The 25,115-nt window shown below is 37.8% G+C and overlaps 1 protein-coding gene and 1 long non-coding RNA gene across 3 annotated transcripts in view; one reads left to right on the forward strand and one right to left on the reverse strand.

Annotated features, from left to right (window-relative positions):
* The first annotated feature begins 908 nt into the window (after nt 1–908).
* LOC118763073 lies at nt 909–16,225 on the forward strand. The gene is made up of 3 exons (XR_004998826.1): nt 909–1,066; nt 14,455–14,460; nt 16,213–16,225. It is a non-coding gene; the product is annotated as an uncharacterized LOC118763073 (long non-coding RNA).
* LOC115210730 (GTP-binding protein ypt5) overlaps nt 4,541–25,115 on the reverse strand; it is a 30,106-nt gene continuing 9,531 nt past the window's right edge. For both annotated transcript variants that reach the window (XM_029779439.2, XM_036502340.1), the window contains exons 2-6: nt 17,529–17,698; nt 15,685–15,836; nt 12,298–12,420; nt 7,461–7,554; nt 4,541–4,965 (exon numbers count right to left, since the gene is read on the reverse strand). In XM_029779439.2, coding sequence (XP_029635299.1) covers nt 4,859–4,965; nt 7,461–7,554; nt 12,298–12,420; nt 15,685–15,836; nt 17,529–17,697 — 645 coding nt within the window. In that variant the 5' untranslated portion in view covers nt 17,698 and the 3' untranslated portion in view covers nt 4,541–4,858. The remainder of the gene's footprint in view (nt 4,966–7,460; nt 7,555–12,297; nt 12,421–15,684; nt 15,837–17,528; nt 17,699–25,115) is intronic.

Genomic DNA, 25,115 nt, shown 5'->3' on the forward strand with positions numbered 1-25,115 from the left:
TTTACGGTTTAAAGAAGGACTTTACTCAACCCTGAATTTGCATTCCAATAATTTTATAAATTCGCACTATTTGGTGCAGATATGGCTGTGTAGTTAAGAAGATTAATGCAACCGCGTGGTTTCAAGTTCAGTCTCACTGCACGGCAACTCGAGCAAGTATCTTCCACTATCGCATTGTGACCAGCGATGTATAACAACAGACGATAATCTGGTTGATCACGTGATACATACGTGGCGAGCTGGCAGAATCGCTAGCACGCTGAACAAAAAGCTGAGCGGCATATCGTCAGTCTTTACGTTCGAATTCCGCTGAGGTTGACTTTGCTTTTCTTCTTTTGAGAGGTCAATAAAACAAGCATCACCCGAGCACCGGGGTGGGGATGTAATCGACCTCCCCACCTTCTCCCAAACTGCTCGTCTCGTGCCGAACTCTGAAACTTATGTCTCTTTGCGCCGATATTTCTAAATTCTTTCCAGACTCAAAAACTTCTTCAGATTTTCCGCACATACATTTATGCATTTATATAGAAGGCATCGGTTGGTCTCGAATGACCATGGATCTGCGTCCAAAGAGATCGTGTCAGCAGCTGACGGTGGTGTAGCGTGTGCAGTGGCCGTAGAAGCCCACACTGGAGTGGCAGTCGTACGAACATATATATGCACACACACACACACATATATATATATATATATATATATATATATATATATATATATATATATATATATATATATATATATATATATATATATATATATATATATAGAGATAATGGTGTCATTGAGACCCAAAGGTGTCAGGTAATGCTGAATAAGTGCTATAGACAGATATTACCAGATTCGGTAATATTGCGAATAACGGGTTCAACGTTGGTTCTATGTCAGCGTGTGTATATATGAATTTTTTGCGTAATAAGATAAAAAACCGAGGCTGTATAGATATTAGAGCATTTATAGATAGAAGGTCTTACAGCTGTTCCTAGGATATTAATTATAATATCCCTTCATCGGAGACGGTGTGAGAGGAAAAATTAAGTCATAGTTAGCTTAGATGTGATACAAATTGGTGGAGGAAAGATATATATATATATATTATATATATATATATTATATATATATATATAAATTCTATAATTATGAGTATAAATATAATTAGGGTTCAGCAAAACTTTGCTTCACCACATACCGAAATTTAGAAATAGCAGTTAAAACTAACTATTTCACTACCATAAGAAAAGAAATCTGGGAAATTTTCTTATGGTAGTAAAATAGTAGTTTAACTGCTATTTTTAAATTTCGGTATGTGGTGAAGTAAATTTTTGCTAACCCTAATTATAATTATACTCATAATTATAGAATTTTTGTATAAGTTTACCGATAATGGTTCTTTTAACATACTGAACTACTTGGTAAAATTATTAATTATTAATTAATTAATTAATTAAGTTTACCCTTTAATATATATATATATATATATATATATATATATATATATAAAATATCTGTACATTAAAACACATAAGAGGCTTCCATCATAGGAAAGCCTTACGCTAGAAAGAACAGTTAAAGTTCAAGCCACTACTTAGGGATAAATTCTCGAAGGGAATGAAGAGTAAAAACATTTACCATCTAATTTAATTCCCGGACCATGATTTCTGACTTATTTCAGTAAAACAAAATTTACTGAGGCTGTCTTCCTCAGCGGGTAGCCTTAGATTTAAATATACAGTCTATTGACTAAATTTTTTTGCGCTAGGCCACTGGTAGTAAAATTTCTACAATTCTTATTACCCTAATATTATTTATTATGTTTATGTATATATATATATATATATATATATATATATATATATATATATATATATATATTATATATATATATGCGCATATGTGCGTATGCGTTCAAGCACGCATATGCACGTATCTGCTGCATTCGTGTTATCTCCCCATTCTCGTTTTACATTCCCTCCCTTATAAGTTCGATGGAATGAGTTAAAACAGTTGCAGTCAGGCTCACAGCTCAGTCGGAGTTTGATGACTCAAAGAAAAATAAAGATGAAACAATGACAACAAAAAGTTTTTCGATAAAAGCGATTATTTTAATCATCAGGAATCACAATTTTATTTTATGTATGCACAAAAATTCCGATGCAATATTATATAATTCAACATCCAGCTGTATAAACATTGGAGTATCGTCCTTTAGTTTGCTTAAAGCCATACAGACACATTGTATATAATATATATATATATATATAATACACATTGTTACAATTAAGTCATTTTACAATTAGGTATGTTTATATGTAAGTAAGTATTGTGTATATATATATGTATGTATTTACACACGCACACACACACATATATATATATATACACATATTACCGACAGAAGCAATATTGATACCGAGAAGTGATATTTATCCCCACTTAACATGAATGTTCTGTTAGAACTAAACTGTAGCGGATATCATGAGAGAAACTTTTTTTTTGTCTTTTAGAGATAAATGCACTCGTGTTTATATCGCTGGCGGTGGGAGACTTGGGATTTAAACAAGATTGCGGATATAAACAAGAGCGGCGCATTTCGCAACCCAAAATCCAATATGAGAATTTCTTTCATGATAAATACCGCTAAATAGTTTTTCTAAAAAACATCTACATTTAAGAGGGTATATTATATAATTATATATATATATAATAATATATATATATATATATTATATATATATATATATATATGTGTGTGTGTGTGTGTGTGTGGTGTGTGTGTGTGTGTGTGGTGTGTGTGTGTAATGGTATTTTGTTATAAGCTTAAGCTTATAGCGATCACCGTTTAAATGACTAATGGAAATAGTCTACTGATGAGGCATATAAGCCCTCGACGGAAAAAGTAGGCTTTCCCGTACACGTGGGACTCGAACCCACATCCCATTCGCATTTATATATATATATATATATATATATATATATATATATATATATGTATGTATGTATGTATGTGTGTGTGTGTGTGTGTGTGTACGTATGTATGTATGTATGAATGTATGTATGAATGAATGTATGTATGTATGTATCGTATTTAGCGCGCAGAAAGAGGCGTGAAGTGTTTATGATTGCAAGACAATGGAACACAGAGAATCGAGACGTTATACGGGATGAAAACGGTGCATTTGGCATCACTGGCAACAAGAGGAAGAGGGCATATTTCCAGCATTGGCTAGTAGATTATAAGGATGTATGGGGCCGACAGATGGATTACCCCACGTAGACCCAACAGACGGGTTAGCTATTAAAATTGACAGCCATTCGAGTGTGCAATTAATGATATGGAGACGGTGAGATAGCTGCTGGACCGTCAGGAATAGTCAGTGAGATGCCGAAAATATCCGGCGAAGGACGAGATGTTACTCGTATGGTTAAATAGATTTTTCAATGAGGTTTAATAGCTAATGACTGCCCTATTAATATCAAGGGCGAAGAAGCATCAAAGTTATGATAGTAACCGAAAGAATTGTTATGACACAACCGATTAGGAAAAGTATTGGCGTGGATGAGATGCATTTTTGGTTTAAATTAGAACGGGATATTGCGTCTGCCCTGTTCATAGTGAAACAACTACAAGAGAAGTTGTTTGGGGGCAACGGTAAGCTTCCGGTCTATCAAGATACCGTGCTCTGTAGTCTGATGGCAGCTAAGGAAACTAATGTGGGCGCCATGCAAACCATCTACCAAGATCTTGTCGGCATGGTGAGATTTAGTAATGAGTTCAGCAAGGAATTTAGGAAGATTGTAGGTAGGTGTCCATCAAGACTCGATTTTCAGTCCTCTCTTTTTTATTATAGTTGACCAGTTTATACCAGAGAGGTTTATAAAACTGGAAATTCATGGAAACTTCTATTGGTCAATGACTAAGTTCTTATTCCTGCATCTTTTGAATAATGAGAAAATATTTCAAAGCATAGCCTAGAATCGAGAGAGCGAGCAAAGGAGGTGAATGAGAAAGCCCAATAAACTTATCAACTGTGCAGGAAACAGCAGCCAAGTCTCCTCTGAACTATGTTTTTCTATCCTAAAAAGGATTGGACATAGTTAATTAATGCAGCTCTGTCTAGAGCAACGTTTTTCAGACATTTTTGTCGCGACCCACTGAGGGGTCAGGACCCGCAGTTTGAAAAATGCTGGTCTAGAGCTACCAGACTGTCGAGATTGGAATGCTTTTTTTTTATCATATAGTTTGTGTTAATGAAGACTGGCCTAGGGCTAACCAACAACAACATCAGCATCAGCTGGTTAATTAAATACCACTCTTTGTAGATGGAAGACAGTTCATAATGAATGACGAGACGTTAAAATATGTGAACTGGTTGACCTAGTTCTGATGTTCCCGTATCGTGGTCCCTAACTAGACGAAGCGTCTACCTGTTGTTTCTACCAACCTGCAAAAAACAACAAAACGTCCCTTAAATCACACCCTACCATCTTCAGAAAGGAAAGAACCCATTATATAGTCTTATAAACTTCTAAAAAGTCCTGATGGTCATTATTGGAATGCATTTAATAATAAATTTACTCACTCGGTTTTAAACAGCTTACAACAGGAATCTTTTCCAGAGTTATCTCCCTTGTGTGTCATGTCGCTGAAGCAAGACGCCATGACAGTTCAAGATGCCATGACATAATATAAGAAAAAGCAAATACGATTCTTTAATGGTAAAAACGTTCAAAGTGCATAAATAACAGAAATGTTTGTCGAAAATATGAATGAATTTTCTTTTTTAAACGGATGAAAAGAGTTTAAATAAATCTTAAATATCAGCAGCATGTTTTGAATGAGTGGAAGAGACGGAGGAAACGGTCATCTGATACGACAGCATTTGGTCAAGGACTTTTTTTCATCGGTCAACTTTATGGAATGGTTCGCAGAATGCTTATTGACAATTACTTCTGGTGGAAGTTTCTTGGCTACAAAATGGAGGAAAGAGAAATGTTATTTAAGCAAAAGTAACACCACCACTACCACCAACAACAATACTAACAACACCATCGTTTCTAGCTCCACGGCTAACAACAACGAAACCCCTCATTAAAAACTCCACCACCATCTCCACCATCACAAAGTATGACAAACGCCAAAATCATAACCACAACTGCCACAAATATACTTTTCTACAAGGCCCGAAATTTTAGGGGAGAGGACTAGTCGATTAGATCGACCCGTGTACGCAACTGGTACTCAATTTATTGACCCCGAAAGAGAGAAAAGGCAAAGTCGTCCTCGGCGGAATTTGAACTCAGAACGTAGCGGCAGACGAAATACCGCTAAGCATTTCGCCCGGCGTGCTAACGTTTCTGCCAGCTCGCCGCCTTACAACTTCCACAAATATTGCCAAAGCCATAAACCATAAAAAGACAATTCCATGATTGTAGTTTTTAGAGTGACCTCCCTTCGTATGACGTTCAATAGCGTTTATACGCTATTCGTTAACGCTTTAACTTTCAAGTTAACTTTGGAAATCATTATCAGACTAATTAATTTCCGTTACATTTAACTTCTGTTTACTCAAGTCAACTTGAGTTAATTTCAATTGAATTGAAGTTAAAGGATTTTGTAGTTTTGGCACGTTTTAGGAGTATTTTTTATGTGGTGTTTGAGAGCAAAAACGGAATTTTTTATTTTTTTCTATAATAGAAATTAACGTTAATGGTTTATTGATAATTTCTGTAACATTAGGAAATAATTAACTGATTCACAGTTATCGCAGTTAACTCTTTGGTTAACGGATTGACGGTTAACGAAGCCAACTTTTCGATTAATGGTGTCCACCTTTGGTGATTAGACTATTTCTACGAGAGCCAGAAATGAAATGGAAAACGTGAGCTTGAAACAGGCCTTTTTGTAGGAAAGAAATAAAAACATAAAGAGGAATGAATTATTTATAACTTTCGAATGGGAACGTACAACTCGGAGTACGGAAAATTTGGAGGTTTTTAATTATAATGTATTAAAGAGTACTGTACATATACGTATCGAGTTCTCTTGCTTATCACACCTCAGCGAATCAACAGAAATGTATGTACTTTCATACATACATGCATCCACATCTACAAATAATATATATATATATATATATATATATATTATATATATATATATATATATATATATATATATATATATATATATATATATATATATATATATATATATATATATATATTATATATATATATATATATATATATATATATATATATATATATATATATATATATATATATATATATACACACACATAATTGAGGATATAATCATTATAAAGAATTTATCAAGTGGCCAGCACGTAATAAAAGCCATATAGGTAACAATACTAATACATAATTGTAAATATAATTATAGTAAAGGGTGTTGATAAACAACACCAACCTGTATAAATATATATTATTTACTCTGATCAATTTATATTCACTGCGGTATTATTTGGGATGTAAGCGCACGTGGTTGAGATGAATAAATTAGATTAGACTCGTATATATGTGTGAAGATATATATATATATGTAGATATGTATTATTCGTTTGGGTATGTATAGATATTTATGTACTATGGGTATATTAAACTGAAGACGTTAAAGGAATTTTATAAGCTAGAAATCGTTTTTTAATGTTCTTTATTCATTTTCTGGCTTTAAGCCTGTGCTAACGGAGTGTAAGATGTGGCTTCTAGAGCTATTTGGCGTTTATCAATAGCATATTGGTGTTATTTATCTGTACCCTTTAATATAATTATATTTATAATCACACGCGTACACACACACACACATATATACATATATATTTGTATGTATGTATATATATTAATATATTATATATATTATGTATATTTTATATGACCATATAGATTAAAAGAGTATGGAAAACAGTCGAAATAGACAAAATCCTTTTATAAACTTTTATAATATTCTCTAACCAAAACCCTCGTATGCACATATAGAAAATATAGAAAGTAATAATACACAATTACAACATATAAATAATTATAAATCAAAAATAATGTGAAAAACCACTAAAAAGTATTCTTTAATGCCAATAGACAATATAGATTGAAAAAGCATGGAAGACTCCACATAGAAAAAAAAACTATTTACATACAACTAATTAGAGAAAAACCTGTGTAAACCACCGTTTTTCCTGGTTTGTCCATTTACGCGGGAGTTCTGGGCAGAATGTTATAGTACATGACCATCATTGGCACATAAGTAATATGTGTGTAAAGTTTGGTGAAAATCGGTTGAGAATTGTGGAAATGTATGCGTTAGTCAATATACACACATACTGTGATTTATATATATTATTTGCTATGAATGCAAATAAAAGTCCAAATTGAGGGAATGTTAAATAACAACGAAGCCAAGGTATTTTATGAAAGAAATACAGCCGTAATTAAAAAAGAATTCTTACCAAGGTTGTTGAAGAGTTTCTCTACGTTTTCTCCAGTTTTAGCAGAAACAGCTTCAAATGAAATGTTATGTTCTTCTGCAAACGTTTTGGCAAACTGTTGAAGATAAGACGTTAAATGGTTGAGCTGTATTCCATAAAGTTTAAATCCTTTTTAGAAGTAGCTATATATATATATATCCAAGATTATTTTAGTGTTTGTATATCATTAGTATACATCATATAAGCTATCAGTTTAACGCTCGGGAAGTGAGAAAGTCTTTTACATTTCGAGCCTACGCTCTTCAACAGAAAGGAACATAGAAATAAGCAGAGAGAAAATTTTAAAAGGTTTAGTTGCTAGCGATCTATCATGGCGAATGCCGAGTCAGACAGGAAAGATAGGAAGAAAGAGAGATAATAAAGTAGTGGTGATTCCAAAATGATGCGCGTGCGTGTGTATATGAGAGCGTATATGTGCAGGTGGAAGGAGGCTGATGACTTTGACGTGTGCGTGTGTGCATGTGTAGGTATGTGGATGATGGTGTAGGTGCTGGGAAATGATCAGTGCTAGTGTCTGCGGGGTGGTGTGGTGTGGTATGGTGGTGTGTGGTGTGGTGGTGTGGTGTGTGGGGGAGGTGAGAGTGGGGGAAGCAAGGGTGGGGTCTAAGGGATAAAGAGGTTGCCCTTTCAACGGGGGATGCATTTCCTCCAAGCGTACACCAGTTTAGTTCCATAACGATTAATTTTCCTGGAATGTGTTAATTTGTGTTAGTATTGGTGTTTATTGGTGGTTCTTCTTCGACATCAGTTCTTTTCACTGATGGAGCTCCAGTGGTCGTTATACATGTTTTCATCTATCCGATATAGGAGAACAAAATTTGAATAACATAACATTAGGAAAATGGGGAGTGTGAACACAGAAACATTCAGTTTATTTACATAAAAGTCAACTCCATGTCGCCTGCGTACATTTCAATTTCTTACCGTCATTCATATTTTTTTTACATGATTTTTTGCGACGAGTATGATCATCATTGGGATATAACTCTGGAGGAAGCAATTGCAACAAATTGTCCAAAACAAGTCGGAGATCTGTTTGCAGATCTTCCCATTCAGGGTCAGTTGTTTAAAAGCTATATACTAGCTCAAAAGCTGCCAGGGTGGCTTTTAAGCTATTATGTATGTATGTATGTATGTATGTATGTATGTATGTATGTATGCATGTATGCATGTATGCAGGTATGTATGCATGCATGTATGTATGCATATCAACCAACATAGTCGACATACAAAAATGTCGAATTTACTTTGTAGATCGAAAAACAATGGTGAACAGCCTGCCTTAATCGATTTTCGACACTCATTGAAGTTTCATCAGGGGTATAATTATCCCTTGACCAATTCCAGCCAGTCTCTTACTATACACATCAAGTCTAGTAGCTCCAATGAATTGAAGCTATTAATTTGTATTCTATAAGTACGAGGAGGTACCCAGAAGTAACCGGAAATGTTCTCTGTGGGACAAGCCCATGATAGTTCTGGCTTCCGCCACTAGTAGTTTCTTGATGTGACCCTCAGGCATCAGTCTGCGGACTGGCGTCGTCAGGTGGAGTCGTACTGCTACGTAATGCATCTTTGTTTTGCAGTGCTATTCCCAGTATTCGTCGATTTTTGCGATGGCTGAAACGAAGGAACTGCTTGCTTCCGAGAAATTCTGTTTTCTTCTGGGGAATACAATGCACCAAACAGTTGTAATATTTCAGACAGCTTATAGGAACGCTGCCATGAGCAAAACACAAGTTTATGAGTGGTTTTCACGCTTTAGGAAGGGTGACTTGTTGCTTGAAGACCAACCTTGTTCAGGGTGACCGTGGACCTTCTGAATGAAAACATCATGATAATTCATGAACTGATCTTGGGGAGGCCATCACCTAACAATTGACGAACTTGTTGATATGACTGATGTGTCCTGGAGTTCCTGCCAATGAATTTTGGGTGAGGAATTGCGAATGAAGAGTTGCAGCAAAATTTGCGCCCCGCTTGCTCACGGAAGATCAAAAGCAGTCACAATTGAATGAGTGTCATGAACTGAAAGAACAGTTAGAAGTTGGTCCGGAGCTTTTTTCGAAGGTCATCTCTGGTGACGAAAGCTGGTGCTACGGCTACGACCAGGAAATGGGGCAGCAATTAAGACAATGGAAGCATTAAATATCACCACGCCTCAAAAAAAGTGCATCAAGTGAAGTCCAATATCAAAACGATGCTGGTTTCTTTCGTCGATACGAAAGGAAATGTCCGCACAGGATTTGTTCCTTCTGGTCAAACTGTTAACCAGACATTTTACTTGGCAGTTGCGAAGCATTTGCGAGACATAAACACCTCGACCTGTGACAAAAATAAAGAGTGGTTTCATCATGACAATACACCTTCGCACACTGCCTTGAGTTTGATAGATTTTGACCAAAATTGGCCCCGTTAACCCACCCTCCCTATTCACACGATCTTGTTCCCTGTGACATTTTTTTTTTGTTTCCCCGAATGAAAAAAGTCTTTAAAGGGCAACATTTTGAAGATGTGGAAGGTGTGAAGAAAAAGAAAACGACGGAGGCGTTAAAAGGCATCACTTCGTAAAAGCTCCAGGACTGCTTCAAACACTGGGCCGATGCATTGCTTCAAATGGAGAACACTTTGAAGGCGATAAAAATATAATCATATAAAACTAAGTGAATAAAACAACATTGCAAAATTCCGGTTTCTTTTGGGTTCCCCTCTCGTATTTAACACTATTTTTGTTTTGCATGTAAGGATTTTAGAAAAAAACCACTTTGATTTGACTAATAAATTCATATATTTCTATCGTCTACATTTTTCAAAGTTTAACTATAACTGTTTGATAAAGTAAGGGCCGTGTTGTTGAAGTTGAGTTATTCAAATGAACAAAAAAGGGCTGGGAGAGCTGTTCTGAGCGACGCCTCGAGTGAAATATGAGCTGCTGCTGATGATGATGATCGTATGGCTAATAAGTAAATATAGGACAACAGGAAATGGATTATTATAATTAATATTTCTATAATTATTATCATTATTATTATTATTTAGCTCGACTGTAATATTTCACTGGAATGTTTCAGTCATAAATAGTAAATAGGTTGAAATATTTTTAGTTGTGTACAGTCAATGTCTGTGTGTGTATGTGTGAACATATATATATATATATATATATATATTATATATATATATATATATATATATATATATATATGTATGTATATATATACATATATATATATATACAAATATATATATATATATTTATATATTTGCATATATATTTATATATATGTAGTCACACACACACACACACACAAACATTTATACAAGCGTGGTAAGGGACAACTACAAAGATATACACATACACATATGCTTATGTATGAATATAGTGAGCTTCTTTCAGTTTCCATCTACCAAATCTACTCACAAGGATTTGGTCGGGCTGAGATTATAACGGAAAATACTTGACCAAATGTGCCACGCAGTTGGACTGAACTCGGAACCGTGTGATTGGGAAGCAATCTTGTTAGCACCCACCCACGCCAGCGCCTTTATATATATACACACATACATACGTATATATATATATATATATATATATATATATATATATATATATATATATATATATATATATATATATATATATATATACAAATGTGTGTGTATGTATGTATATGTGTGTGAGTGTATTGAGACAAACAGACAAATGGACAGATAGATAGATAGATAGATAGATAGATAGATAGATAGATAGATAGATAGATATAGATAGATAGATAGATAGATAGATAGATAATGAATAACTATTATTGGAAATCTATTTAGGTGATTATAATTCAACTCGGCTGATTATCACTGCCGAATGAAAAGGGATAATTTGTGAAGACACAGCATGTAATTATTTCTAAATACCCTCCCATCTACCCAGCTCGCCTCCCTAACTATCCAGGCCACATTTGACAATCACATGGCGACTCATGTGAGAACTGAGATATATGAATCACATCTGTAACATTCATTGACAACAATGGGGATTTGTCGTCTGCCTGCCACCCAAGCATTATCTGCTGTTTGTCGTACCGCCATTATTACTGGCTGTTAATACATATTCAATAGAGCTTATTTGCTGTATACAAATGATGCAAATAGCAAAGACCTGTTCTGTACTGTGGACAATGTATGATTTCGTTATTTATTATTATTAAGGCAGCGAGCTGGCAGAATCGTTTGCACGCCGGGAAAAATGCTTAGCGGCATTTTATCTGTCTTTATGTTCTGAGTTCAAATTCCGCCGAGGTCGACTTTGCTTTCATTCTTCGGGGTCGATAAATTACGTACCGGTTGAGTACTGGGGTCGACGTAATTGACTCATCCCTCCCCCAAAATGTCAGGCCTTGTGCCTAAAGTAGAAAGGATCATCATTATTATTATTATTATTATTATTATTATTATTGTTGTTGTTGTCTTCGTAGTTGTTGTGTGTATGTATGTAAAGCAGCGAGGAGACAGAATTACCACCGTGCCGGATAACATGCTTAACGGCATTTTTCCGGCTCTGTACGTTCTGGGTTAATATTTCGCCAAGATCGACTTTGCTCTTCATCCTTTTGGGGTCTATAGAATTAGTACATTGCTGAACATTGGGGTTGATGTGAACTCCTCTCTCAAAATTGCTGGCCTTGTGGCACAATTCGAAACCAGTGCACGTGCATGCGTGCATGTATGTGTGTGTATGTGTGCGTGTATTAATATGGGTGTATAAACAGCTTTTATACGTGTGTACCAAAAGATTGTCGTGACTTACCCGTGTGTCGATTGTCTGGTATTCTTGTAAGTCAATTTTGTTGGCAACAAGGGTAACTTGTATGTCAGGAGGAGCGTATCGAGTGACATAGTTCAGCCAGGTGGGTATGGCTTCAAAGGTTTTCTGAAAGACGAGAAAATCAACAAAACAAGAAAATCAACAAAACAAGAAAATCAACAAAACAAGAAAATGCTAAAACGGTTGTGACATGCACGATGAGTTCAATGAATGGGATGGAAAAACATTGAAATAGATAGCTTGGCTTGTTTATAGAGCTCAGGTAATTCTTTGTTGAGGTGTCTGTCAGTGTATGTGAGAGAGAGAGAGAGAGAGAGAGAAAGAGAGAATGTGTGAGCATATAGAAGAGAGAGAGAAAAAATGTTTACGTATGTGTGAGAGAGAGAGGGGGGAACTGACAGAGAAAATGTCTGTATGAGTGTGTGTAAATAGATAGACATGGGAGAGAATGTGTGTTCGTGTGTATGGGAGAAGAGAGAGACAGAATGTGCCAGTGGGTGTGTGAGAGATAGAGAATATGTGTGTAGGTGTGTAAGAGACGAAGGGAGAGAGAGAATGTTTGTGCGCATGTGTGTAAAAGAGAGAGAGAGGGGGCGCGCGTACTTCATCCACGGAGCTTATTTTTTTTTTATTTCTTCTTATTTTCCTTTTCTTGATGAAAGACAATTAAACCGAAACGTAAGAACATTCCTATAACATTTTTCATTCCAGTGTGAAACTAATATATTAACTTTGTATTTTAGTTGTTCTTCTGTGTTATTTATAAAAATACTCTTCTTAAGGGACAGTCATTGTTATTGAGGTTAATGTTGTTTAGACCGCAGGTCAGCTCTGATCGATCTCTGAACAAGCGATGAAGGCGCGTGACCCGCTGATTAAGAAGTTGCACATACGATCGTTAGATTGTGGTGTAGATCCGAGGACCGGGCGGTGTGTTGTGTTCCCGAGAAAAATACTGCATTTCAAATTGCTCCAGTCCACTCAGCCGTGAACAAGGTCCAACAATAGCTGTGACGTTAACCCTGCGACAGACCAGTGGTGGGGGGAGTATAATCTCAGTCACTTATTAAGCCGTGGAAACTGGGTGAAGTTCCGGCCTTAAGAATCCTGGGACTCATAACAGACCTAAGCAGACAAAATTGTGATATTCAGGTTTTAAGCTGTAGTGCCGTGCTGGCTGTAGTATTGAGTGGTGTTGTTAACGATGCAGTGGTATTGGCTGTAGTCTTCTAATCATTCCTTTGCTATAATAAATAATTGATACAATATTAATGAAGATACGTATCACTAAATGGAAGGTTATCGAATATTTGCATTCATAGAATTACTAAATAACAAATGGAAATTTAAATCAGATCTGGGGCGATGCGCATCACTAGCTGCACGATTTCACACAACCCTCTGAGCTTTGAGTGTTTTTAGCAAAGTTGATGTTGTTGCAAGCATTCACACCAAATCCTCACTCTCCTTCGCGCTATTGTTTTTTCTTTTGTTTTCTTTTCTTTTTCTTCCATGAAACAAAGTCATGCAGATACAGATGTTCCCCGCTACGAAAGCGTTACAGACATGCCTCTCGTTACGAAAGCGTTGTGCGGATTAAAATTCCGAGATAATGATAGAAGTTAATGACCATAAGGGAAAAAAGAGAGTGAGAGGATGTGCGTTTCGAATTAGGGAACTTAGGGTAAAGAGCCCCTTCGGTCATGAATCACCATAGGATTGCACCTAAAATGTTTCCCTCCAAGGCACAAGCCCGGGCAAGGTTGTTTATGGAAGACCAGCAGTCTACCATGCATACCAGCTTCCTTTCTCCATGCTACTGATGTTATCCTGGCTGACAGAGCTTCACACCAGTGACGTAGCAACTCATTTTACAGCTGAGTGAACTGGAGCACAAAATATTAGCACATTCAGGGATCGACCAGCCATACCAGTCTCACGACAATGCTGAGGGGAGAAAATTATACAGAGATTATGGGAACTACTACTACTACTACTACTACTACTACTCATTCATCATTGTTTGACCGTGGTCAAGACAATGGAATTTACCATGCTACGCCTTCTTCACGGTCCATCATGGCATTACGGAGGTCCTGTTGCTGGATGCCTGTATCCCTGGAGATTACATCAGGGTAGGAGAGTGTGCGCCCTCTGGTATTGCGAGTAGATGGCTTCCAGAGGAGAAGGGTAGAAATTGCCTCGTTTTCAGCTCTACAACAATGTCCAGCAAACTGGACTCTCTTACCTTTCACAAAAGATGACACAAGTGGTAGTTTCCCATATATTTGCATTTTGGTTGGATGGCGCTTCCACGAGAGATTTTGAGCTCTCATAAGGAGGCGAGTGTAGGTTCCATCCAACCGCCTCTCAAGCTTCTTTGATAACGTCCAGGTTTCTGAGCCATATAGTAGAATTGGTTCAACTGTGGCTTTGAAGATTTCAAGTTTGAAGTCTCTGCTTAGATTTGATGACCAGATCTTATGCATGTCATTACAGGCTGACCAGGCCATACCCTTTCTAGTTAGAAAGTCTTTTCCAGATGATGATATGTATGACCCAAGATATTTGTAATACTACTACTACTACTACTACTACTACTGCTGCTGCTGCTGCTGCTGCTGCTGCTGCTACTAATCTTCTGACTGCATTATGAAAAACGATGATAGCCAAGTTTAATTTTTTTCTTTCTTTTTCTTTTTTTTCTGCTCTAGGCACAAGGCCCGAAATTTCAGGGGTGAGGACCAGTCGTATAGATCAACCCCAGTGCGTCACTGGTACTTATTTAATCGACCCCGAAAGGATGAAAGGCAAAGTGGACCTCGGCGGAATTTGAACTCAGAACGTAGCGCCGGACGAAATACCTATTTCTTTACTACCCACAAGGGGCTAAACACAGAGGGGACAAACAAGGACAGACAAAGGGATTAAGTCGTTTATATCGACCCCAGTGCGTAACTGGTAATTTATTTATCCACCCCGAAAGGATGAAAGGCAAAGTCGACCTCGGCGGAATTTGAACTCAGAACGTAGCGCCGGACGAAATACCTATTTCTTTACTACCCACAAGGGGCTAAACACAGAGGGGACAAACAAGGACAGACAAAGGGATTAAGTCGATTATATCAACCCCAGTGCGTAACTGGTAATTTATTTATCCACCCCGAAAGGATGAAAGGCAAAATCGACCTCGGCGGAATTTGAACTCAGAACGTAACGGCAGACGAAATACTGCAATGCATTTCGCCCGGCGTGCTAACGTTTCTGCCTGCTCACCGCCTTATTTGACTAAATATTAACTGATGTCTGGTTTATATGACCATTCTCTTGGTCCTTAACGGTTCTGTAATGCAGAAATAAGTTACCTACCCTGTCTGTAATATCATAGATTAAAAGAGCAAATTTTGCGTCACGTAAATACATCGGCACCAAACTTTTGAAACGTTCCTGTCCAGCTGTGTCCCAGATCTGAAATAAGATTTTCCTGTTGCCCTCTGTAATGGTTTTGAAGACAAACACAGCTGCAAAATAAATGAATAAACGCATAAATAAGCAAGCAACATGCAAAAACAGTTTGCAGGCAATCAAAGGTGGCCGATTGTTATTTCTACTTAAAAATTGTCAATTCAATGATATATATTTTAATGGGTGTTTCTGATTCTCGTTTTAGATATTAATTTATGGAAAAGCGAGGTGGGGTGGGATGGAGTTAGTGTCGATAATGTTTAATTTTAAGAAGCTGGTGGAGGAGGAAGAGGAGGGGAGAAGCGAAGAAAAAGAAGAGGAATAATAATAATAAGAAGAAGAAGAGGAAGAGGGAGAAGGAGGAGGAGATCATAATAGGAGATAGATTGAGACTGTACAGAGTCCTAGAATGATAAAGAAGAGGAAGAAAAGGAGGAGGAGGAGACCATGAAAGGAGATAGATTGAGGCTTTACATCGTTCTAGAATGATACAGTCTGAAGAGAAGAAAATTTGGTGAAGCACATCTATATACATATATCTCTATTTCTTTTTACATATGTGTGTGTATGTGTGTGGTTGTGTGTGTGTGTGTGTGTGTGTGGTGTGTGTGTGTGTGTGTGTGTGTGTGTGTGTAGTTGTGTGTTTGTGTAGTCGTGTGTGTGTAGTTATGTGTGTGTATAGAAAAAGACAGGAGGGTCACCGCCGGAGTGCTTTTAATTTTATGTCTACTCGACTGGAAGTAACCAAGAACTAAGAACAACAGCAACAACTCTCCAAAGATACGTGGCGTTTAAAAGGTGATAGCATTACTAACCATATCTATTCAAGAGGCTCATTACAGAACCCCCCATTAATGTTATAATGAGATACAATCTATGTCTCTCTGAGAAATATTACATTCTTATTACATTTTCAAAAAGAGTCATAAAAAGCAAGACGATATTGAAAAGTAAAACTATAAAGACATAACACAACTAAGGATGTAACACAGTGTTATGTGTTCGCTCTCGAAATTCTGTTTTCTCTTCTTCCAAAGGTAGGCTTAATCTGCCATCATGCTTACGTTAATAATAGCCAAGGGCCACGTAGAAGCCTTTAGGATTCTTTATCGGTCTTTCCTTTGTTACAAGCATTTGTGCTATGTCTTCAGTATTTGGATAACTTCCATTCTTCGTCCTACCAGTTCCATAGGCCACGAAATGGCTCGTGAACTCTGCCCTTCGTTTGCAGATTAAACAATTAAATGATTTTTAGATTATATAAAAAGGTTATACGGGCATGGTAATGTGGTAAAACAAAGAGAAGCATGGCCATGTGGTTAAGAAAGTTGTTTTGTAACACATGGTTTCGGATTCAGTCCCACTGCGCAGCAATTTGATCGATTTCTATTATAGCTCCGGGTCGACCAATGCTTTGTGAGCAAATTTCGTTGACGAAAACTGTGACAGAGCCTGTCATATATGTGTGAGTATCTTTATGTTGTGTTTGTTCCCCGCCATCATTTAATAACCGGTGTTGATTTGTTTACGTCTCCTTAACTTAGCAGTTCGGTCAAAGAAACCGATAGAATAAGTACTATATTTGAAAATAAATAAGCACCGGAGCCGATTTGTTCAGCTGAATCCTTCAAGGCGGTGCCCCAGCACGGCCGCAGTCCAGTGAATGAAATCATTAAAAGAGAAGAAAAGAAAGAAAGAATCGGGATTCGGGGGGAAACAATATTGAACATCTGAAGAATTCTCCTTACCGCCAACTGTCGGTTTGTATAGTTCTTCGAAGTATCCTTTGGTAAACCTTAATGCCAAAGAAGATTTCCCAACCGATATGTCTCCAACCGTGACTACCTTTACCTTCTGCACATTGGTTGGAGAAGAAATTTCTTGGTATTTTCCAGATAAGTTATTCGATTTCTTCATCCTGAAAACAAAACATGAAATTCCAAATTAGAATTCCTAAAATACGTTTATCCAACTTTTATTTTTACCTTTTTCCTAACCCTAACCCTATCGACCCCGAAAGAATGAAAGGCAAAGTCGACCTCGGCGGAATTTGAACACATAGCGTAGCACCGAGTGAAATATCGCTAAGCATTTCGTCCAGCGTGCTAACGATTCTGCCAGATCGTCGCCTTATCGCCTTAATAATAATAATAATAATATAATAATAATAATAATAATAATAATAATAAAATAATAATAATAATAATAATAATAATAACATTTGGTAATGATAATAATGGCTTTAATAGTTATGATAATAATGGTTTTAAATTTTAGTACTTGGCCAGATATTCTAGGGGAAGGAGATAAATTATTATAGTGGCCCCAATACTTCACTAATACTTAATTTTATCAAACCCCGAAAGGTTGAAAGCGAAGTTGACCCCGGCTGGATTTTTAACCCGCAACGCAAAAGAAAGAGAAGAGATATTGTGCAATGAAGCTAAAAGTTTGAATGACCAAGCGGATATTCTTTGCGTTGTGTCTGTGCCACACTTGGGAGATTGCTGAAAGGAACACTCAACATGTGCTTCACAATATTTAAATTAGTAGGGGGCGGCGACCTGGCAAATCGTTAGCACGCCGGGCGAAATGCGTAGCCGTATTTCGTCTGCCGTTATGTTCTGAGTTCAAATTCTGCCGAGGTCGACTTTGCCTTTCATCCTTTCGGGTTCGATTAAATAAGTACCAGTTACGCACTGGGGTAGATGTAATCGACTTAATCCCTTTGTCTGCCCTTGTTTGTCCCCTCTATGTTTAGCCCTTTGTGGGCAATAAAGAAATAGGTATTTCGTCTGCCGCTACGTTCTGAGTTCAAATTCCGACGAGGTCGACTTTGCCTTTCATCCTTTCGAGGGCGCTTAAATAAGTACCAGTTACGCACTGGGGTCGATATAATCGACTTAATCCGTATGTCTGTCCTTGTTTGTCTCCTCTGTGTTTAGCCCCTTGTATGTAGTAAAGAAATAGGTATTTCGTCTGTCGTTACGTTCTGAGTTCAAATTCTGCTGAGGTCAACTATGCCTTTCGTCCTTTCAGGATTGATAAATTAAGTACCAGTTGCGTACTGGGGTTGATCTAATCGACTGACCCCTACCCCCAAAAATTTCGGGCCTTGTGCTTAGAGTAGAAAAGAAAAAACAAAAAAAAGAAAGATTAAGTTAGTATGGGGCGGCTACTTGGCAGAATCGTTACAGCGTTGGAAACATGCTTAGCGACATTTTTTCCGACTTTACCTTCGGAGTTCAAGTGCTGCTGGGGTCGACTTTTGCCTTTCATCCTTTAGGGGGTCGATAAATCGATAAAATAAAGTACCACTTGAACACTAGCATATTTATTTGCCAAAATGTTTATCAAAGATGGCGACGTCAGCAATAAGATAGTTATATCACACCCAGTGCACACATCCGAATCGCACAAACTAAACAGCAAAAACGGTTAATGAGATTTTTGAAACTGGTGTTTAGCTTTTAAGACATTATCGTTATTTGCTTTGGAATTGCTGCATCCGACCAAGAGAATTGCTTTCAAATGTTCGTCGATCAACTTCGTTCGATAGGCTGACTTCACATATTTCATTTTTGCTCGCAGACACAAGTTATTTCAAACGCTGATGCCATAGCAGGGGCAAATGAACTCTCATTGCAGGAACTTACACAAAAAAGTAGAGTGCGGCGGCGAGCTGGATGAACTGACCTCGAAAGGCCGTAGTTTGGTAATCCCTGTCCTAGTGTGATCTCCTAACAAGAACTAGGGGTCACTCACTTCTAGTAATGTGATGCACAACGCCTACATTCTCATTCACCCAAATACATACATACCATGTTGTTGATGTTGAAATTCCAATGAAGGAACCATGGATCTAGGTTAGAAACCGGTTCTTTCTCTACTGGCAAGAAATCTTGAAATAAACTGAATAATGAGATACATACATACATAGCAACTATATGCATGAGAATACATACATAAAACATACAAATTTGCACATACATACATATATATATATATATATATATATATATATATACATACATACATACATACATACATACATACATACATACATACATACACTAAACTACGCTACACTATGCTCCTGCATTCGTTTTCCAGCTTCCCAGTAAACAGTTATCTTTCCTGAGAGACCAGCGACCAAGTGATGACACTACCCCGCTGACACCAATACGGCTCGCAATAAAGATTAAAAATGGAGGAACAGGGGAAGAAATAGTGAAATGGAATGGAGGAAACAGCTTCGCTGAAATGGCAGCAGTTATTAACAAAGGTTGACGTTTTAAAAAAAAGATAACTTTTTGCTCCAAGTGTCCAACTTCACCGATTCCACTAACGTTTTGCTAGCATCGGATAACCTTTCTCTACTTCACACACAACACATTTCTCTCTCCCTCCTTCATAACACACCTCTCTCTGTCTGTCTGTCTCTCTCTCTCTATCTCTCTCTCTCCATAACACAGTTCTTTCTCCCTCAATCACGTTCTCTCTCTTATCAATCTATCTCTATCTACTTATCCTTCTATCTATCTATCTATCTATATATGTATGTGTGTGTGTGTGTTTATATATATGTATATATATATGTATATATATATATATGTATATATATATACATACATACATACACACATATATATAAAACTATCTGTTTATCTAGCTGTCTATCTAACTATCTCACCCGCTCTTTTCCTCCTTCTTGCTAGCGATTTCTGTTATAGCCTCCCGGGCTGACAGGTGCTTTATGAGTGTACTAGGAAAACGTATGTGGTATGTGTGTGTGTACATACATGCATACGTGTGTGTGTGTGTGTGTGTGTGTGTGTGTGTGTGTGTGTGTGTGTGCAAATAGCGAACATTTTCTGGGAGGGAAAGGAGAGTTGCTTTCCATGGATCGATGTTAGCTGTGGCCGGAGCGTGACAGTTATATGTATGTAAACATGTTTGCCGCCACAACAAATTACCGTCCATGGGGGTAACAAGGAAATAATTCGTTTTTTAGTTCAGGAAAATACCTGGACTTTGTGCGTTATTTAGAGTGATTCTCCTCTTGAACAAGCAAAGTTTTCGACATCTACTTCCATTTAGATGTGGTCCATGCCATTTCAACTGTTTCCAGTTGAGTTTCTCACGTTGAGTGAAAAAGGGGAAACAACCCAAAGGATTTTACAGCGCTACTTTCTCCAATGGGATTTAGGGCTAGGCATATGATTGATGCAGCTTAAAGATTTTAAACATTATAATAGAGTGCAGACACTTGGCGGCGAGCTGGCAGAAACGTTAGCGCGCCGGACGAAATGCTTGGCGGTATTTCGTCTGTCGTTACGTTCTGAGTTCAAATTCTGCCGAGGTCGACTTTGCCTTTCATCCTTTCGGGGTCGATAAATAAAGTACCAGTTTCGCACTGGGGTCGATGTAATCGACTTAATCCCTTTGTCTGTCCTTGTTTGTCCTCTCTATGTTTATCCCCTTGTGGGCAATAAAGAAATATATAATAGAGTGGTAGGAGGCTGTGTTGATATACAATGGCCTTTCATTAGAATTTTCGGTAGGGCTTGAACCGGTGCCGAAATTGAACGGGACGTCTGAGAAAGGCTGGTCTCTGGAGCATTCTTAAGCCCTACAGAGTTAAGAGTGTGGATCGGGTTTTTCCTAAACTTGTTCAGGCTATGCCTATTCGTGACCACTCTTATTACATTGTGTCAGGCTAATTCTGCTTGTTGAATACGTTGACAGTCCATGGGTGCCTCGGTAGCGGCGACAGAGATCCATTCACGTGACTTAGTTTGTCACGTAAACAAACATACAAAAAAAAAACAGGGATAAACGGAAGTGTGACGAAACTGAAATGCTTTAATAAGGAAAGAAAACGAAAAGAGGAACGGCTGAGTCATTGATTTCTTCCAGTTATCATCGCCTCTCGTCATTCTAGCTCAACCTCACAGTTAGATAATCCACAGCCCTTTCTGTCTCTATATATATATGTGTGTGTGTGTGTGTGTGTGTGTTGTATGTATGTCATTATGTCTCTCCACCATCTCTCTCTCTCTCTCTCTCTCTCTCTCTCTCTCCCGTTTATTTTGCCAGTTCTCGATATTTGGCTACTTTAAACTCACACACACGCACGCACACACATACACAGAGACATACACACACACATACAACCAAGCACATAAAAATATATATACATTTATATATGTGCGTGTGCATGTAATTGTGTATATACATGTATATGTGTGTGTATGTGTGTGTTTATAAATATATGTATATATATATATATATATATATATATATATATATATATATACTATATATATATATATATACATATATATATATAATGCATGCACATATACACATATAGATACTACATATATAAAAGCACACACACGCACATATGAATGGGGTGTGTGTGTATAAATGCATGTATAACACACTCTCTCCTTTCCTCTTCCACCTCTGTCTCTCTTTCTGTCTGTTAGTTCTAGATATTTGACCAACTTCGCTCTCTCTCTCACTCTCTCCTTTCTCCAGTCGCACACTCTCCTCTTCTCCCTCTTCTCCCCCCTCCACCCTCCTCAGCCAGATATTTGACCAATTTAAATGAAGGAAACACTTCAACCTTTTCCTAACTTCATTTTTTTAATGAACTCTTGTAAAATCATAGCACGAGGATACAAATGCTCAAGCATCTCACTCTCTCTCTCTCTCTCACTCACTCGCACTCCCTCACTCATTCACTCTCTCTCCCTCTCTCTCACTCACTCATTCACTCCCTCTCTCTCTCTCTTTCTGTTTCTTGTCTCTACGAGTGCTTGTGTGGTGTGTAGAACAGTAATAGAGTCGTGTATATGCATTGATATATATATATAAATACAAGGAGGAAGAGAGAGAGAGAGAGAGAGAGAGAGAGAGAGAGAGAGAGAGAGAGAGAGAAAGACAGAGTCAGAGAAAAAGATAGGCGGATATAAATCCATAGGGGAATACTATTCTAGAGGGAAAGATTGACTGAGTGATATAACTAAATAGATATAATGAGACAAATACTTTATCTATCTATCTATCTATCTATCTATCTATCTATCTATCTATCTATCTATCTATCTATCTATCTATCTATCTATCTATCTATCTATCAATCTATCTCTATCAATCTATCTATGTATCTATCAGCCAGTGTGTATGTATGAATGTATGTGCTTATCTCTATGCAAACATAAATGTAAATGTGTGTATGTGTATGTACTTGCGTGTGTAGAATTTTATCCGTCTATATCGACATGGTTGTTAGATAGGGCACTAAATTTCGTTGAAGAGTTTACATATATTAGCGATAGAGGTGCGGCAGTAATAACGGATGCCAGAGAATATAATCCATTCGAGGGACTTCTTTATAGTTTCCACCATCCCAATTTTACTGTCTAGTCTTGGACCCGAAATAATAGTAAAAGACGTTCACCGAAGGCGCCATGGACTGGAATTGGTCTCAGAAATGTCGAAAGAGGCGAACTTTTCCATACGGATTCACACACACCCACGCGCTCACATCCACCTGCAAGCACGCGCACACACACACACACACACACACCACACACACACACACACACACGCGCACACACACAACACACACACACACACACACACACACACACACACACACACACACACATACGGCTAACGAAGTTTATTTCATGTTTCCTGTTTCTTTTGTCATTCATAACTTGGTATAACGCTCCGTACTCGCCTAATGCATTACTCCAAAACATAAACATACTGTGTTCTACGAACTAGTTATTAGTACCGCTATGCTTAACCGTATGTGTATGTGTGTGTGTGTGTGCGTGCGAGTGGTAACTCGACATACATGATCCACACAACGTTCATCTTAATTCATCAAATCAAGATATTTATTCAATGAAAGTGCTCAACAACTAATTGAAAATCATTTGGAGCTATGCTCAATGATTATGTGAAATAAAATAAACAAGAAGAATGTATCGTAAATATTCACATTTTATATATAAAATAAAAAACGGGTCAATTTACGTTATGTTAAACTTGCGGGTAATCTTCACCTCTAGTGGATTCTCTGTCTACTTGTTTCTTCAGCCGGTGGAGAGGGACACAGCTTCCTGCCACGTCTAGTTAAAACTAGCATTCGGCGACGGGAACGCACATGAGGAGGGAAGCGTATGTGTTTATATATAACTGGATCAATCCAGTGTAAACAAGACAGTACCCTTGTTTCATCTAATGAAGGCACAAAAACTTATCTCTCAGCCATAATCACCTCCGATTTTTGTATGTTTGCTTGTTTTTTGGGGTGTGGGGGTATATTGTACCCAGGTATGTAGTATCCACTGCACACTGGCGTAGCTAGAGTGTGTGCCACTCGGAGCGGCGCTTCCGTTTTCCTCCCCCAGACCCCACAAAAGACACATATTGCCTACAGCAGACCCAAAAGTGGTGCCCCTTTAAAAGTGTTGCCCGGAGCGGACGGCCCCTAACAGCCCCGCCACCCGCCTCTAGCTATGCTAGTGCCACTGTATCTTATTTTTAAGACGGTGGGGGTTGAGTATGAGCTGAGAAAAATTTAGCTGTTAATTCCAACAGATCATTGACCATGTCATTAGATCCTCATTAGTTCGTCATTAATATGGTCGTTAAGTAATTAGGTCAGTATGTCAGTGGTGGTAGGTGAGGGAGATTAAATGAGGAGCGGGGGGGGGTTAGAAAGGTTGAGAGCGATGGGTAGTGTGTGAGGAGGCAGAGAGAGAGGGGGAGTAAGAATAACAGTGCATAAGATAGAGATAGATAGAGAGAGAGAGAGAGAGAGAGACAGTAAGAGCATTTGAGTGAATGATAAGGGGAGTAGGTAGAGTCAATGATAAGTGAAAGATGGAGAGAGGAGGGGAAGAGAATAGAGTTTAAGAGAGACGGAGAAGGGAAGTAACAGTATGTGAGAACATAGAGAGAGGGGGAAAGTAACGGTGTGAGGGAAATAGCAAGAAAGGGGGAGAGATAAACCTTTCAGGGAAAGGAGAGAAAATTAGAGAGGAAGAGAGTAATAAAGTGAGAAGAAGATACGTAGAGAGAGGGTGAAGAAGAAAAACCGCAAAGAATGAGAAAAAGCTAGAGAGAAAGAGAGAGAGAAGAGCAGTGACAGTGTATGAGGAGTGAGAGAGAGGGGGAGAGAGAGAGAGAGAGGTAGAGGGAGGAGGAATTAAGAGTTCATAAGATTATGGTGAGGAGGACGAAAGAAAGAAGACAAAAGGCTGAGTGGAATATAAATATTTTTGATTTTACTCATTGAGACCGATTTA

The sequence above is a fragment of the Octopus sinensis genome, linkage group LG4 (genome assembly GCF_006345805.1).
Source record: "Octopus sinensis linkage group LG4, ASM634580v1, whole genome shotgun sequence".
In the NCBI taxonomy this organism is placed as follows: Eukaryota; Metazoa; Mollusca; class Cephalopoda; order Octopoda; family Octopodidae; genus Octopus; species Octopus sinensis.